Genomic DNA, 17,902 nt, shown 5'->3' with positions numbered 1-17,902 from the left:
AAATGTGGCTGAACAACATGAACACCCTCCTCCTCTCCTCCTCTCCTCCTCCTCCTCCGCCTCCAGCCCCACCCGTCTGATTTCCATTCTCTCAAGTCACAACTTGACTCAAACTTTATGCGGCTCAAGCGATGTTGGGAAATAAAGCGAGAATGCGCGCGGGGGACGGGGCTGCGCTTTAATGCTGCTGTGATATACACCACACCAGGTTTTGGGGGACTTTCGGTGATGTGACTGGCAGAGAGACAGGACTATGAGCAACAACGATATCTTCGAGATGGACTCCGTGACGGAGACGGAGGAGATGGAGGGTGATACTGAACTGGGCATGGTAGACGAGGAAGTTGGTAAGAGATTTCACAAGAGTTCGGGGTTTTGGTTCATAGACACCGTCTGGACTTTATTCCAGTTAACTGAGGTAGTGTCCACATCATACTTGAGACACAGCAGATACAGGCCACATGGCCTTGATCTGTTGTGCCTACTCCTTCATCACATGGGTGTAAACTAAACTAGAAGTGGTGGACCATAATGAAGTACATTTACTCTTCTAATGTTTCTGTGTTTTTCTGCAACTTAATGTATGGAAAAGCACTTCACCAGCCTACATGTGGGGCCTGTTTTACATTAAGTTACTGTCACATTGAGGATATACATCATCAGCACATGGTCAACTTAAAAACATCCAGTGTTATGAACTACTTATAGATGTCAATAGCCACATCATTAAAATGCTGCTTAAATATTAATGCATCTGTTATAATAACTCATTAATGTATGATAACGCAACTGAAAAGCCTTAAAAGTACTTTTACATGTGGGTACATTTGGTTGCTTGTAATTCTGTACTTAGGAAACACTAATTCTTCAAATGTTACACAGATTGGTTGTGGTTCAACATTCAGGTCATGCACATGGCATGTGTGGTATCAGAGCAACACCAGCGGGGGTGTGGTGCATGCACATTTTTACACAAGCTCACACCGCCGTATTCGCTGCACAAATGAGTATAAATAACTGATATTAGGCGATCATCACTTTAAAGGGAACCCCTGAAAAATCTGCTAAAATCGTTGTTTTTCTCTTAGAGGTCTGGTGTGGCTCCTTGAAAGGCCACGACTTTGGAGGCTGGGACTGATCACGTCACTCCACACTGTTTCTCACATCTTACATTCCTATCTACGAACTGAAACCACAACTTTGGACTAGAATAATAGCAACCTACAGCTACAGTACAGTAGTTACAGTGTCTGCACAGCTGTCAGCTCACATGCTTGTATATTATGGGAAAGATTTCACAATCTATAGGCTCTTTTGTGTTTTTTCGACGCCCACGGTGATATCCTGTCTGGTTCTGCATGCTTTTTTTCCCTCATCGTTCACCGACAGACAAACGGTCCTTTGGGTTCACTTTAATAGCTGTCAGTATTCAAAAGGCCCTTAACATATGGAAAGGACCAGTGCTTTTCACACTGGATCACAAAGGCCATGCCAAAGTGCACTCTACTAAATGGAGCCAATATTCACGTGTAATGAATTATTAATGTTCACACTTTGTTGCAGACTGATGCTGAGATAACAGCAGAAAAACACAGAGGACTGTCACTAAGGAAGATGCGTTGATGTACATTTACATAAAATTCCTGTCAATGATCGTTAACAGGAAAAAAGGGGAAAGACGAATGTTTTCTTCATGTCAATCACAGCACTGCCAACAAGATATTGCAGAAAAAAAAAGACTTTAAAGCAGAACTTCTAGATTTGAGGTGCATCGGTGCAAATGTTCAGTCACACTTCACGTTTTTGGACGCATGTGCAACCACAACAGTTGCACCGTGGAGTCCTGATAATGGTTTTGTAGTTTATTTCTAGCCCAATAGTGTACGAACGAACCCGCTGGTGATACAGGAAGTCTGTTTTCACCACGTGCCCAACACTGCTCTCACTGATGGTGTTGCCAGGTTACTAGTGGTCAGCTCTGTTTCTATTCTCAGTGAAAATGAATCATCAGTGACCATCTCACAATCAAATTTTGCAATTATACTCGCTAACTGCTAATGTTGAAGCGAGATCCTCCGGCTGACTCTGCCCCTGAAAGACATTAAACTGATGCCGAGGAGAATTTCCTGTCAGATGGTGAGATGAACACTTGGCATTTAACTTAATGACGTAAGTTGTTTGAACGTTAGGTCAGATATTATGTGTATCTTACATCTTCATGCTGCACAGACTATAAAAAGAAAAAAACCCAGCCTGGCACATCTGTTGCTGTCAAAGAATGCAGTCTCTCTCTGTTTGTTTGGTCTGCTTTTATTATTTTGCGTGTTGTTATGGAGGATGTCCTCTAGAGAGGAAGTGAGCGCTGGGCGGGTGGGTTGTGGCGAAGAAGGCAGATTTTTTTTTATGGGCATAGATTCAGCGTGCTTTTCACAAGAATCATGCTCACTGACTCACTGCAGGCCGAGGAGGCTTTTTATGACTCAGTAACTGGGGCAGATGTCATTTCTTTTTGCACATCAAAATGGTGACAGTAGAAAATAAACCTCCAATCCACAGCAAACACCTAAACACACAGCCTTGTGCCCTCATACATTACATCATTAACTTACATGTGATGATACAGCTCACTGTGAGGGTGTAGGCCTTCAGTCGTTGGTGGAAAAAGCTGGAAAAACAGTTAACCAGCTGTTTGTTTCCGTCCTTTATAAGTGAGAATGTATGAAAAAGCCGGGCCGTTGCGAGCATGTATGAAAATAACAATAGCCTGAGGCACAGCCATTAAGGATAAGCAGTTAATTTGTCCGTGGCTCAGCGACAAACGCTTTCTTGCATAGCGAGCTTTGTTAGAGTTGAGACTGTGGAGGACGTTATTCAAGGAAAGTGTCATTTGAAGAGCGGTGATTCCCTCAGTGAAGTTTCCCAGGATGTTACTATGGCCGGTGTGTTTTGAAAACAACATCTGTCTTCACTTGGTGCTCTGTTTTACATGGAAAGACAGCAGGACTTTCCATGCTGGATGTTCCGTCATCTGTTAAATTAAAAGAAAAAGCCATTATGAAACATAAAACAGTGTATGTAGCAGTTATTGCTCTTCTTTGTTTGGTGTTGATGTGGTCAGTGGCGTGAAAGCTGGATTCAGATTCCTCAGTGAGTATTTGGGAAACACCGCAGTAGGCGGTGACCTATTTCTTTTCTGTTTCCAGGGAGTCATACAACATTGTGGTTAGAGCGCAATCATGTGTCAGCTTTAAAAAAAGAAAAGAAAAAAAAGATGCCACCAGCATGACGTCTGGGGAAACTGGATGGTTTTAAGAGGGTCACTCGCTGTTTGAAGGCTGTGCTGCTTCAGTGGAAACCACTGAGAAAGAACATGGATATTGTCCCGGTCAGTTTCCAGGTGTGGACGTATCAGTGTGAATTATGGGTTGTAAAGTTAGCGGCTTCTTCACTGGTGAATACAGTTACAACAAGGAGCTAAATGCTAACGTGAATATGCTCACAGACTCACAGTTACAGTGTTTAGCTGGTGTAATCTTTAGGCTATCATGTCCACCATCTTAGTTTAGCATCTTAGCTAGCTAGGGTTGCAATTTTTCACAATGACCCTTAAAGGAATAAAGATTTTGGTTGAACAAACCAAATATTGTGTCCTGACAGCCATGAAACTTGATATAAACTTGACATATATGTTAATAACCCTAAAACAGTAGAATTCATTACCCTAGATAAGTAAATGTTGCCGACACGGTCAGATAACCGTCAGTTTTTCATACAGCAGTGTACCTGAGACAGGTGTACCACAAGTGTTAGCATGCTACAATTTAATCTCAATTTAAACAGCCATGCTAGCATGCGTGACGAGGGGTATTCTTCTAGCATGGCTAAAAACACTACTTCTACAACGTAATAAATAATACATTATAAAAGTTACTGAGAATTTAAATTTCATAGAGAATTTAAGGGAAATAAAAAGTGTATATAAGCCGTTATTTACAGTTTTGGGGTGTAGCACAAAGAATATGTTTGGACAAAGTTTTGGTAAATATTAAAGACATACCGCTGGATTTTTTTTAGGGCATCTGATATTAAGACTTGAAAATAAAAGAAATCTTGTAGCAATATATCTGCTGCTTTTCTTTTGAATGTATGTAAACACATAACTGTGTTGTACTTGCTGTGTCACTTAGCATCCGGTTAGCCTAGCTGTTGTTTAGACTTTTAAGGGTTTAAAATGTAGCAGGGTGCTACATTAAATTGTACTTGGTCGCTCTGTTGTAACAAGCACAGCTTCAACTGAGCTGCAGGTAAATGGCGGCTAGACTGGATGTATTATGATGTCCGTCCCAAGCAGGCGATTCAGATGAGCGTCACATAATAATGTGTGTACTTTTCAGAAAGTAGTGATTAAGGTAATGAGTTTCAGCTGGACATATCATTACCTTTTAAGAAAGGAAGTTAGAAATGCCACTGTAAACAGTAAACTGTGTGCGTTCGATAAGTTAAAGTCTAGCTTGAAAAACATGTTTCTATGAGTTTAGACCTTAAAGGTGCAGTTTGTGAGGATTCACAACCGGTTGAACTCTCCCAACAAACGGGCAGCATATCAACAGAGTAGCTGCTAACTGCTGCTAACTGTATGCTGCTGTTTATCCATCCATGACTGTATAGCTGCTGTTAGCTTGTTAGCTCAGTTAGCCGCGCAGCTAGGTAGACTATTTTGGGAGCGTTGACGGCCTGAAGCTTCGGACCGCTGGGAGAAAGAGGTTTTCAGGCACAAGGCTAGCTGGTTAGCATGCGAACTTCAGCAGATGTCATGAGAAGGTTATTTCTTCACATTGATTTGACAACTTAAGTTATTTTTCAAATGTTTTATTATAAAATTCTTACATATTTAACCCTTAAGTACACATGTACACCATAATATAGAACATTTTGCCTTACAATAATTCTTTCGGCACCGATAATAAAATAATAATACTTTGCCAATTGGTCCTTGGATACATTTCTGTTTTGTTTCTGATTTATAGCCTCAGTTGAGTTAAATTAATTTAACATTTCTCTGTTTGTGTTTCACAGTGTACCCAGAGGAGTTCTTGCCAACATATGAAAGTATTAAAGAAGGAACAACAGTAGCCAAAGCAGAGCTGGTGAGTCACACACCATTATAGCACATCAATCAAATGTATATGTTTTAATTACGTTTCCTTACTGTCCACGTGCAGGAAGATGTCACTGGTATCTTTCAAATATTATTCATATATTTTGTATGACTATTATGAAAATTGGAGCCAAATAATCTATAGTTTCTTAAGCTTTTCTTAAGGCACATTTATACAGTTAAAATATGGCAGAAAAATGCTGGATCATGCAAGCAGTTATGCTTCATTAATACCTTGTGGTGTCACAAGGAGAAGGAGAGACAGAGAGAGAGATGATGGGGTGTGTCATAATGTTTGTTGACTCTACCCACTTCTCCTGCATGGCCCACATTGCCGGTTAAATAGGCTGTTTGACTGTCGCTGTTTAACACGACAGTTCCTCTACACAGTCCGTCCACACGCAGTCTCTCCTCTCTCCGGTCACCATGTATGACATTATGGAGGAAGAGATTTACGAATATCAGGCAGCAGAGTTATCCAGCGAGCCTTGTTTTTGCCCACAGACCGAGTTCAACGACCAGCCGGACTCCTTGTTCTTCAACGACGGCGTGAGGAGGATCGACTTCATCCTGGTCTATGAGGATGAGGATAAGAAGGACTTTGAGAAGAGGCACACGTTCCAGCGGAAAAAGGTAGGTCTCATTTTTAAAAACCTTTTCTAGAGCTGGTTGGTTTTGTACAAGTACATCATATTGAATCTGAAGGTACTTTAAAGGTTAATTATGTACATTTTCCAGTAATAATTTTGGTTGTTTTGCACTTTCTTGTTGGACTTTTAGACGAGCATCGTGCTCATTTGGCCTTGTATCACCATTTCCCTTTCCCGTTTCCCTTCATTGAATACCACTGTAAACATGTGACTTTAAAGGCACGCAAAGCTCATGTTAGCTCCTGCAAACTGCTAATCCCTGTGTCAAAGCTCTGTCTCTGTTTATAGGCCTGTTAAAAAAAATAAAATCATTTGCCTTCATAAATAGAAGTTTTTAACTGTACTTTTTGCACAAGTTCAAATCAAAAAAGTCGATCGATGACATCTTTGTGCGACAGACAAATTCATTATTGCAAAGTGAATCAGACAAGAAACAGACCGGAATACAAATGAGCACTTCTAAGAAAATATATGGTTGATTATGACATTTTAATTGATCATTTGTCATCTATTAAATTAATCTGCCTATAAAAAGTCAAAATTCTCTGATTCAGCTTCTTAAATCTCAATATTTTCTGTTTCTTTTACTCTATATAAAGCAAACTGAATATCTTTTGGTTGTGGACAAAACATTTGAGGACATCACTGACCAAATAACTGATGAAAAGTAATCAACACATACCAGTCATATTGACCCTTGCCTATTTGTACAGGGAGTTGTTATTTGCAGCAGGATCACTGTCTATGACGCTAAAGTAACAAGCGTGTGTTCAGCGCAGTGTGAACAATATCGCTTTCACCTTTAATTATCCAGAAAGGGAAGAGCCGGGCGTACATTGTTTTTATAGTTCCTGTATGCCGTACTTAACGTTCATTCAACATTGTGTACTCTGAGTTATTCAGTACAGCTGCGTGCCCTGAGGGAGGCTGTTGAAATGAAGAGCGTTACTCCTTCACTTACACCGCCAAAACTTTGCCAAGAAAATTCAAATCAGATCAGCGTGAGTCACAACTTCGTCACATTGGTCTGAAACTCTCAGAGTCAACGTTAAGTCAGAAAGCAAACACTTGATCCGGGTTTGTCCGGCATTTACACATCACAAATCCAAACGTCAGGGATCAGGGCACAAGTTGCGAACACAGAGACGTGAACTGACGTACTGAGGTCTGTTGTTTGTCGCTGATTGTTCCCGCCGTCTTTCACAATAGATCCAAGGGATGTGCAATATAATGCTTGAAAACACTGCAGAGCCACAGACATCACAGATTGTTACCTGCTCTGTCGCAATCGAAACCCCCAGGCGGTTTTGAAGTTAAGACTGTTTCCTGGGAAGTTGGAAATTGGTACAAACTTGCTGAAACACTGGTCTTTAATGGGTGGGAAAATACCGATAGACAGATGAATGGTATGTTGCTTTTTGGCAGCAGTGAAATGAGGTAATGCATGGAGGCAGACGCACGTGTGTTGAAGCTGATCAGCCAGTTTTTAGTCGGTTCTGGGGGGAGAAGGCTGTTGCAAGTCAGAGCTCATGAGCTTCTTCACCACTGATCCAGTGCGACTGAAGCAATTCCTCTGTTATAATCACCCCAAAGCAAAGTAAATCCAGTCAGGGATGAGAGTCTGTACCAGGCACTCCCTTCACTTTGTTTTTTCCAGCGCTGAACGTGGGTCAAACCGAAGTTGCAAAACCTTTTTTCTGCTGGAAGGGTGTGGTTCACTTCAGATGCTATTACTTAAACTGCTAGCTTGGAGTGATGATAAATTGACTTTTAAATATTTGATGATGTTTGTAGAAATGTTCACGCACTTGTGGTATTTCCTGTGTGTTGACAACAGGGCTGTCATGACACACAGGAAAATACTCAAAATACTCATCAAAAAGTTTACAAGGAGTCCGAACAAGACTATTTCTTTATTATTTGAATGTGTATCACACTAATTTACTTCAATTCTTTTGTCATGTGTTTTTTGGTTTGGGGAAAGCTGTGTTCAAAGAGCATTTCCATTAATTCACTTCACTGCCTACCACCAACAAGAGCCTGCCCTGACTCGCTTGCAGTTTTGTCATGCTTTGTGTAATGTGTAATGTAATGTCTATGTTATGGTACTTGAACATGTCCAAATACCGTACGTGAGCTGTTACCTCTACATTTTGCTTTAAATAAAGAAAGGTGCACAGATTGTAAAGCCTGATATTGGGCTGTGTGAATAAAACTGACTTGACTTAAAGGTTATCAAGTGATTCTGTCTCCTTTCGAAAAAAGTTAAATAAACATAGCTTAAATAAACGCTTCTGTGCACATACCCTGGCAGTACTTTGACAAATGTGCTCAGTATTTACATTACAGGCTCGGCACATAAGTCATGCATGAACAGAAACTGAATCACAATGACCAGAGAGCAGAGGGGAGCATCGTAACAGCTCAACACTAAAAACTGTTTCTCTGTTCTTCTCTGCAGAGACGGCGAGAGTACTTCGAGGCCAGCCTGATGAAGATGGGGATGGAGCTGGAGGCCACAAGATCTGTAAGTAGACTGCACTCCCATACTGTGTGTCATACTTAAAGGGTAACATCCGTATTTTTTTAACTTGGACTCATCCTTTGTGTTTCGCAGGTAATCGATGACAAACTGACATTTGTGAAAGTCCACATGCCGTGGGACGTGCTGTGCACTTACGCCGAGGTCCTGCACATAAAGCTCCCCATCCAGCCCAATGACCTGTCCTCCCGACCGTCCCCATGGCGCTATTTATCCTGCATCACCAAGTACTTCTACCCTAACGAAGACCTGATCAGGAAAGAGACCGAGTTCTTCACCGCCCCCTTTGAGAAAGACCGTCTGGACTACTTCCACGTCAGGGACAAAGACGCCTTCTTCACTCAGTCCATGAGGAGCAGGATGGTAAGTTGTCTCCTGTTGTTGCAGCTCAAAAGTTGTTTTCATATTTCATTTTGATTTTCAGGGATTTCTGTTGGGTTGTAAACATAAAACCTCTTCATCTTCTTCCCTCAGGCATATTACATCCTGAGTCGAGCCCCGTATGAAATACGAGGGAGCGTAAAGAAGTTTGGCATCACCAAACTGCTGGACGGCGGAGTGTACAAAGCTGCCTACCCCCTCCATGACGTAAGAGACTTAACACTTCTTTCTTCTGCATCAGTGTTGAGTCGGTAGCACTCTACCTCACAGCTCACAGTAATAGTGAGGTAATAGTTTGATAATAAAGAGGTAATAATTAAGTCACACAGAAATCCTTAATTGATCCCCAGGGGGGAAATCGTGTACTTTACAGATGCTCCTTGTTGAGTGGAAAATATCACACTGTAGATATAAACAAGATACTAATACCTTCAAATCACATGACAATTGTTGTAACTCAAAACTGGTAATCGCCACATTATAATGCTGAAGTTCCTCCTTCGACCAGGTTAGTGTTCGAGTAACTTGCCAGTTTCAGTGTGTAGGTTTCCAGCATGGAGGTTGTTGCTGTATGACGAAGAGACGGATATTTTGGAAACAGTGAGACACAGGTAGCGACAGGAAAGTGGGGAACGCCGCCAGGAAAACTAGTTTCAAGATAATACTGTAAAGATTGAATGTATAAATACTGTACAGCTTAACGCTGTGACTTGTTTTCTTAGATATCATGTGAAAATGTTACGTTGGTAAAAGTGAAAGTCAGACATGTGAATAGTTCTTTAGTAAAAGTCTTGAAATATCTGAAATTAAATGTATTTAAGTTGAAAAAAACGGGAAATAAATGATCAAAGTATTAAAAGTACAAGTAAAAGTAAACAATTCATATATGTACATGTATGTTGTATACAGTACTTGAGTAAACGTACTTAGTTACATTTCATCACTGCCTGTTTGTGTTTGTTAATACAAAGCTGTAACCTGGTTATGACTTAAGTAATTATATGGTGATATTTATTACCTCTTACCCTTGTAAATGTTCATGTTTTAGTTAGTTCTTTTGGTTAAACACAGTCGTACTTAGCATGATTTTGTACTTTTAGTGACCTAAAATTGTCCCTTCTGTGTATTACCTTCTTGTTGGGTTTTTCAGTGCAGGTTCAACGTCAAGTCCAAAGAAGAGGGCTGCCCCAACGAGAGGTTCCTGCTCTATGAGGAATGGGCTCATCCCAAAAGCTTCTACAAGATGCAACCACTTGACCTCATCAGGTTAACGCAGTATTTATGTTAAAGCCCCTTCATGACAGTATTTTAAATCAGCTTAAACCGAAGCGTCTTTGTTCCTGTGCTGGACTGCAGTTACATTTCCTGAGTGTTCAAGCAGGAGCCAAATCTTTTTTTGTCTCTGACCTTGAGTTAGATTGCTCAGAGAACAGTACATTAAAAACTGCCATTGTTTTCTCCACAGGAAGTATTACGGGGAGAAGATTGGCATTTACTTTGCCTGGTTGGGTTTCTACACCATAATGCTCGCTATTGCTGCTGTTGTGGGACTGGGTTGTTTCATCTATGGATACAAAACTCAAGAAACCAGCACCTGGAGGTACACTCGCTGAAACGTCCCCAAGAACTTGGATATTATCCAATATAATTATACAAGTGTAACACATATCAAAACTTGTCATCATGCCTAGTTTTCAACCTTCTGTGCAGTCTTGTCTAATAATCTCTTCTTCTGTGTTTAAAATATTGCAGCAAAGAGGTGTGTGACCCTGAAATTGGAGGGCAGATTGTGATGTGTCCACAATGTGACAGGGAATGCAAATACTGGAGGTTGAACAGCACCTGTGAAGCTTCAAAAGTGAGTTTTATTTCATTTCAACTGCAGATTTCTTTCCAAATGACAGATTTCTTTCACTTAATGCTCCTTCTTTTTCAATAAATCTTTACTTACTGTTATGTGTATCAACAAGGGATCCAAACACAAAGAGACAGGCAGGTAAAAAACAAGAAGTGAGCTTGAATAACCAGGTCGAAGTCCCAAAATCCAAAATGCAAGCAACAAAAAGAGGAAAAGAGTAATATAAAAATGGCGGACAAACAGTAAAGCCATGGCGAAAAAAATCAGGAAAACACAAACGGAAGAAGAATGAAGGAAAATTACAGGCAGAGGGAGTGATTATCTAATAAAAAGGTGAGCAGGTTAAAGGGCAGAAAAAAAGACAAAGACAGGAAGTGCATAGTAACACATGAATAAACAAAATAAAACAGGAAATGACTAACCAAAAACCCAAAACCTTGACTTAACTTTTGGACTTAACAACACTCTGGAGATACTGGAAATGTTTAAAACAAATGAGTCAGGAACAATCGTACACAACCACCACTGGGATCTAATTTTACAAACAGTATAAAGCCAAAAATATTACTGCATATTATAAAAATATAACTAAAATCATTTGAAAGATATGACACCTGTATGTAGTCTGGTATCAGAACACTTTGTGTATTGTCTAGGTTTACAGTACAGATACAGTAACAATATTTCCATATTTAAATGTGTGTCACTGCTAATATAAATACAATATTTGCATGTAAGCAGGAGACAACTGTAACAATTTGACCTCCTTGTTTCTCTTTTTTCTCTTTTTTCTGTAGAAACTTTGTATATTTGATAACTTTGGGACTCTGGTGTTTGCAGTTTTCATGTCAATCTGGGGTAAGTTTCATACATTTTCAAAGATTTGTCCATTTTCATCTTGACACAATTCACAGTACATAAGTGATATGGAGGAGGACACTAACGTTGCTTCCTTGTTTCTTATTATTGCCCTGCTTGTTTTTTCCTGCTCGTTTCCTGTCTGCAGTCACTTTGTTCCTGGAGTTTTGGAAGCGTTACCAGGCGGAGCTGGAGTACGAGTGGGACACGGTGGAGTTTCTGGAGCAGGAACAGCCGCCTCGGCCAGAATATGAAGCCAAGTGTATCTATGAGAGGAAAAACCCCGTCACAGGGGTAAATCACACACACGGACTTCTTTAAGCTGATGTTGTGTCCCATAGTCAGAAAAATGGTTTAATCTTTACTAAAAATTAGAGAAACCTGTCAAATTCATACTCAAAACCAGCAGAGGGCAGCATATAACCTGAGTAACTGCTAACTGCTAACTGCTGCTAACTGTAGCTGGCCTTAACTAGTTAAGGTTGTTGTTTATACTGCCAGCACAGAAGCTTTGGACAGGGATGGGACGGGGCTAGATGGTTAGCGTGCTAACTTCAGTAGCAACACAATACATGGGCATTATAATGTCAAAACTGGTATTTATTCACATTCTGTTCATTTCTTTTATGTTTTCAACTGAAATTCTTACATATTGCTCTTTAAAGATGGATTTTAAATATAGGTTTGGCTTGATTTTCCACGTTGGAGTTAGTGTCCAGTGTTTCATAGTGTTTGTTTGTGTTTTAGGTCAAAGAAAAAGTGCCATATACAGCCTGCGGACGATGTGTTCGGGTGTCGATAGGAATCGGGACGGTCTTTTTCTGGGTAATGTAATAAATAACATTTTTAATTCAATGTATTCGTCTATAACGTGTTATTATTCCCTGATATTGATTTCACTAACAATTTCCTCTGAACTTTCAGTGATTAATGTGTAATTTGGTGCCAATTTTAGAGAAAATGTTTTTGAAAGAAAAAGTAGATGTGACATTACAAACCCATAAACTAAAACCACCTATGACCTACAGTATATTTTCAAATGTAAACAGATTGAAAATTAATCTTTTTCAATTATATTTTGTCATTTAGATTCTGTTGATCGTGGCGTCCATCGTGGCCATCACCGTCTATCGCCTGGCTGCATTTTTTGCCTTCTCAGCTCGACTCAGAGCTCAGGACCTGAAGGAGCTTGAACCTTTAAAGGAGTACGTGACTCCTCAGATGGCCACGTCCGTCACAGCCTCCCTCATCAGCTTTGTCGTAATTATGATCCTCAACATCCTCTACGAGCGGGTCGCCATCTGGATCACCGACTTTGGTGAGTTTGAATCCTCCTTCATCACAGACTTCCAAGTGGTTTCCTTTTCCCGTTCCTGAACTCTTTCTCATCTGACGCACAATAACAGAGCTACCGCGGACCAAGACGGACTACGAGAACAGCTTGACCCTGAAGATGTTCCTCTTTCAGTTTGTCAACTATTACTCCTCCTGTTTCTACATCGCCTTCGCCAAAGGGAAAGCAGTTGGCTACCCTGGAGACCCTGTTTATCTCCTGGGAAAATACCGAAACGAGGAGGTAGAGTATGTCCACCTTGCTCTGATGTGTCTAACATCCCCATTATTTATTCTTGACACTTTCTCTATCGTGTTGTTGTCCTGCAGTGTGATCCTGGTGGTTGTCTGATCGAGTTGACGACTCAGCTCTCCATCATCATGGGTGGAAAAGCCATCTGGAACAACATCCAAGAGGTCTTGCTACCGTAAGAAGTCAGAATCTAAGGCCAATTTTTTGTTAAATATAAAAACAAGCGGACGTGTCAGAGCCAAGGCGCTTATAGCTAATCATACATCAGCTCTCTATTGTCATACTGAGTCACTGTTACTGTATATGATCTCTTCCACCCCTCTGCAGGTGGGTGAAAAATTTGATCTTCCGCTACTGCACCCGTGTGGGCTCAGAGAAGGTGATCCCACGGTGGGAACAGGACTACCGGCTCCAGCCTGTGTCAAAACTAGGACTGTTCTATGAATATCTCGAGATGGGTAAGAGCCTCTGACACTTCTACAGCTGCACACCTGGAGCCGGTTGCACGAGATGTTCTGAAGTTCAAGCGTAGCATAATTACAACGCAAGAGTTTACAAAGAGGAGACTAATGTGTCACGAAAATAGCAAAACAGGTTGCACCACACACTGTAATTCTCACAAAAGGGCTTCTCACACTTCACTTAGCCCTAGACTAAAGGAGCTGTTAGCTCCGGGCTAAGAAGCTTTCACACTGGCACTTTCCAAAGAGAGCTAACTGTGATTTTAGCCTTGTGCTGGCCCTGCTCCAGAGCAGGGTTATCCCCTCCCTCCTCCCTATACTTAACACAGATCTATAAGGTGCCAGTGTGTGACTGACTAAAGGCTTTTCATGCGTTATATCCTTGGCCCAGGGCCAAGAGTTGAGTTCTGGTCTGAATGCTAAGCTAACTAACTAGTTCGAAATTAACTTTTTTATACACGTACCTCGTCTCTCACAGTCATCCAGTTTGGCTTTGTGACCCTGTTTGTGGCCTCCTTCCCTCTGGCTCCGGTCCTGGCTCTGGTCAACAACCTGTTTGAGATTCGAGTCGACGCGTGGAAAATCACCACTCAGTTTCGCCGCGTTGTGCCGGAGAAGGCCCAAGATATAGGGGCCTGGCAGCCCATTCTTCAAGGCGTCGCTATATTGGCAGTGGCAACGAATGTAAGTTAGTGTTCACGCTGAGTTATTAGGTTTCATGATTATTTCTCTCTGTCACTACATTTACTTTATGTTCTGGTGTCTCAACAGGCCATGATCATTGCTTTCACATCAGACATGATCCCACGGTTGGTCTACTACTGGTCTTTCTCTGTGTACCCATATGGAGATTACCCTGGTCACACCATGCAAGGCTACATCAACAGCTCTCTGTCTATATTCAACACTGACGACTTCTCCAACTTTAGCATGCCCATCGGCAAAGTTCCCAACATGACCACCTGCAGGTACATCTGTGTGTTGTTCATAGTTTCATATCACGTGATATATTATTCCCTAAGACAAAACTCTTGAGTTTTACAGTATTATGTTGTATTGGAGCAGTGGCAGCATGCAAAAATGACCAGACATAATGTTGTGTTCTGATGTTCAGACTGTTTAAAATAAACAAAGTAAGATGGTGAGTTCAATAGATGACAGTTGTGGGACAAATCTTATTTGCGCTCTGAAGAAAACTATTAAAAACTTTGCTTTCCTAGGTATCGAGATTTTCGTTTTCCTCCCGGACACCACAGGCAGTATGAGTACACCATGCAGTACTGGCATGTGATCGCTGCCAAAATGGCTTTTATAATTGTTGTAGAGGTGGGTACGAACAAAACAGGAAATGATTATGAAAACACCGATCAATAAAACATACTAATGGAGGTGTCTCTTCATCTTCTCCTCCTCACAGCACATTGTTTACCTCACCAAGTTCATCCTGTCCTACATGATCCCAGACGTCCCGTACGCCGTCAAAGAACAGATCAAACGGGAGAAGTACCTGACGCAGGTTATCCTCCACGAGACCAACCTCAAGCTGGTGAGCAAACGTTTGAAACCAGTCATCGACGATACTTTTAAAGTGACGGAAGCGAGCACGGCGATGGACGAATTGGAGCTTGATTTCTGACACTAAAGGAAAATGTGTCAAAGAGATCACGTCCCTGATACTGTACATACATGACTATCCACATCTCTTTAAATACTGACTGAACGCCTTGTGAAGCAGTGACAGAATTAAAGGCCCGAAACAAGGTGTTGACTTTTGTTATGGAAAATGTGAAGCAACCAAGAAGAAAGACCGCCGCTGAAGTTTCCTGCCAGGCTGCTTGACAAAGAAAGGAGAAACCACTCTCGTCCGGTCCTCACACACCGGACCCCCGCTGTGTGTTTGGCTTCTGTAGGGCCAAAGAGGGTCAAAGGCAAAGGAAAGAAAAGAACAGTGCATCTGTCCTTTATCACTTTTTGTTTTCTAGTAAAACTAGAGATGTCAAATCAGTGCCTTATGTTCTGAAGCATCGCACTAATTAAGACCAACCATTTGGTGGACTGAGCGTGACAACAACAAAACAAAAACAATCTAACTCAGTGTTTACTTACTAGTGTTTTTCTGGAGCTTTCGAGTACAGTTTATTCAAGTACTCTACTTGAGAACAATGTTTAGGCACTTGAGCACTTGAGTACTTCCCTTTTATTTTACTTGAAGGTGCAACATGTAAGATTTTAGCTGAAAAATGTACAAAAATGAGCTTAAAAGTTAGCATGCTAACCAGCTCCAAGGCTCCTGTGTCAGTGGTGTAAACGTGGACACTCCCCTGGTGCTCCCAGCTCCAGTTCAGGACCCCTAGCTGCACAGCTAACAGAGCTAGCTAGCTAACAGTGGCTACATATAGCAGCAATTAGTGATTACTCTACCAGTGCGCTGTCCCCTATTTTCCACTACATGTATTTGACAGCCGCTAGTTACTGAGCAGATACGTATTATTAAAAGGTGCAATATGTAAGAATTTTAGTGAAAAACGTTAAAAAATGAATTATCAACCAAACGTGAAGTAATATTGTAATGTATTGCAGAGATATCCAGTCAGCTTGCTCCCAGTACCACTAGCTGCATGGCTAAATGAGCTAAGTAGCTAATGGCAGCTACAGCTAGCAGCAGTTATTGGCAGCCACGGTGAAATGCTACCCCCCGGATTGGTTTAAGTATGAATTTGACAGGTGGCCGATTCCTACATATTGCACCTTTAACACAAAATTCAAGCTGTTGTGAAAAATGATGATGTTTTATTTTAGATCAGGATACCCAGCAGTATATAAAGTAATGACAATAGTGGTGACTACAGGTCTCATAGCCCTTCTAAGACTTCTCATCCGTGCTGGGCCGAAACAGAAGCTACAAGGTTGAAAGCTCTGGAAAAAGCTAGTGTGTCGACCTTGAGTTGGTTGATTTCTTTTGTGTGTGTGTCCTCCAGTTTTATGACTACAGTAAGTTTTAGCTCGGCTACATCAGCACTGCAGAGTCTCACTCCGTCCATTGTGCTACATGCTGGGGGCTCAGAGCTTTCACACACACCTGTAGCCAACAAGAGCCACTGCTCTGATTGTTTTACTTTAACGCTGTCACGTAACATCAGTATTACTATGTACAGAAATTGCTTTTGAATGCAATGTTTTTGTTTCTTTTTGAGGTTCAGCTCACGATGTTACACAGCTGAGGAGTTACAAACCTAAAGCCACTGACTAAATGTAGCTCTGTAAGCCTTTTAAACACGGACACATCATATTGGGTTTTTGACCATATTGAATGTGCCTATATTTCCCAAACTCGTTTTTTTTAGATTGCCAATGCCAATATATATATTTTGTTGCAGCTAACTGAGTAGAAATCAAGTCTCTCATATAGTGGAAATAGGATATTATTATGCCAACTCTTATCTTCATGGTCCACTGGCAGATTAAAGGAGACATACGATGCTCATTTTCAGGTTCGAAAACACATCAGTTTTCTCATACTGCAGCACTGTCGCTATAAATGCCCCCTCAGTCTGCTCCGATTGGTCGGCTCACACACGCCTGACCCAGCACCGCTAACACCAACAGAGCAGCTGCGCTAAATTAATTTTAGGCGTAGAATATGCAAAATTGTGACATGGTGATGTAACAATGTCACGAAGGCACAGAATTAAAGGCGGGACTACTGACGAGGCATTTCAGGAGCAGTGTTTTCTGTGGGAGAGAGGAGTTTCTGTTGGTGCAGACTTGTTGGACCTTTTACATGCACAAGAACCTATTAAAACACTGAAGGAAAGGGGAAAAAAATGTCCTCCTTTAAAGTGTAATCAAATCAGCAGAATTGTTAATTTCTTCTATCTATCGTGCATCCCTACTTTTAAGCTGAAATGTTATTTCAATACCTCTGCTGTATTATCACCTCGCCTTGTCACATAAACAGTATCATGTCACATAAACAGTATCATATACCATCGATATCTGATGATGCATATTTATCCTGTCCTTTATACAAAGCCATGAAATTGTTTTATGTAAAAGTTTCTTTCATGTACTTTTTTACTCTTTAAAGAATCTCTCAAGATTAAGAAAGAAAAAAACTTTCCAACAATGCTTGTTTTTTTCCCGTTTGTAGTAAGTTTGATAACAGATATTACAGTGTACTGACTACATCACTGCAGCTGCAATGTCATTGGAGCTTGAAACATAAGCTCATCGACTTGTTCCAGCCTCTTTTTACTCCTCTTAAAGGGTAACTCCACCAATTTTACACTTTCAAGTGTGTTTACAGGTCTCGGGGAGTACAACTGCATATGAGTAAGAAAGTAGTATAAAGTCTTTTGTGGCTCCAGAGGAAGCTTCACGTCATCTGATAAATTGCCTCCAGTGATGTC

General features: G+C 41.0%; 1 protein-coding gene across 1 annotated transcript; it reads left to right on the top strand.

Moving 5' to 3' along the window:
- The first annotated feature begins 96 nt into the window (after positions 1-96).
- ano6 (anoctamin 6) lies at positions 97-17,619 on the top strand. Its single transcript, XM_084345828.1, has 20 exons — positions 97-347; positions 5,077-5,147; positions 5,663-5,791; positions 8,270-8,335; positions 8,426-8,713; positions 8,825-8,938; positions 9,882-9,997; positions 10,197-10,331; positions 10,484-10,589; positions 11,387-11,447; positions 11,596-11,741; positions 12,195-12,272; positions 12,537-12,765; positions 12,854-13,023; positions 13,110-13,207; positions 13,360-13,490; positions 13,972-14,177; positions 14,265-14,461; positions 14,714-14,819; positions 14,911-17,619. Exons 1-20 carry the CDS (start codon positions 254-256, stop codon positions 15,127-15,129), a joined length of 2,760 nt encoding a protein of 919 aa, XP_084201954.1. The 5' UTR covers positions 97-253; the 3' UTR covers positions 15,130-17,619.
- Positions 17,620-17,902: the final 283 nt, after the last annotated feature.

This window comes from Pagrus pagrus (assembly GCF_965226575.1).
Source record: "Pagrus pagrus genome assembly, chromosome: 23".
In the NCBI taxonomy this organism is placed as follows: domain Eukaryota; kingdom Metazoa; phylum Chordata; class Actinopteri; order Spariformes; family Sparidae; genus Pagrus; species Pagrus pagrus.
The sequence above is the reverse complement of the archived record's forward strand: the minus strand, read 5'-3'. Positions and strand labels throughout refer to the sequence as shown.

What these genes read in the sequence shown, in the direction of transcription:
- ano6 (XM_084345828.1), top strand. Translation starts at nt 254, where the DNA reads ATGAGCAACAACGATATCTTCGAGATGGACTCCGTGACGGAGACGGAG. An exon ending in CAACCACTTGACCTCATCAG is followed by an intron (nt 9,998 to 10,196) that starts GTTAACGCAGTA and finishes TTTTCTCCACAG; the next exon opens with GAAGTATTACGGGGAGAAGA. An exon ending in CTATGAATATCTCGAGATGG is followed by an intron (nt 13,491 to 13,971) that starts GTAAGAGCCTCT and finishes CGTCTCTCACAG; the next exon opens with TCATCCAGTTTGGCTTTGTG.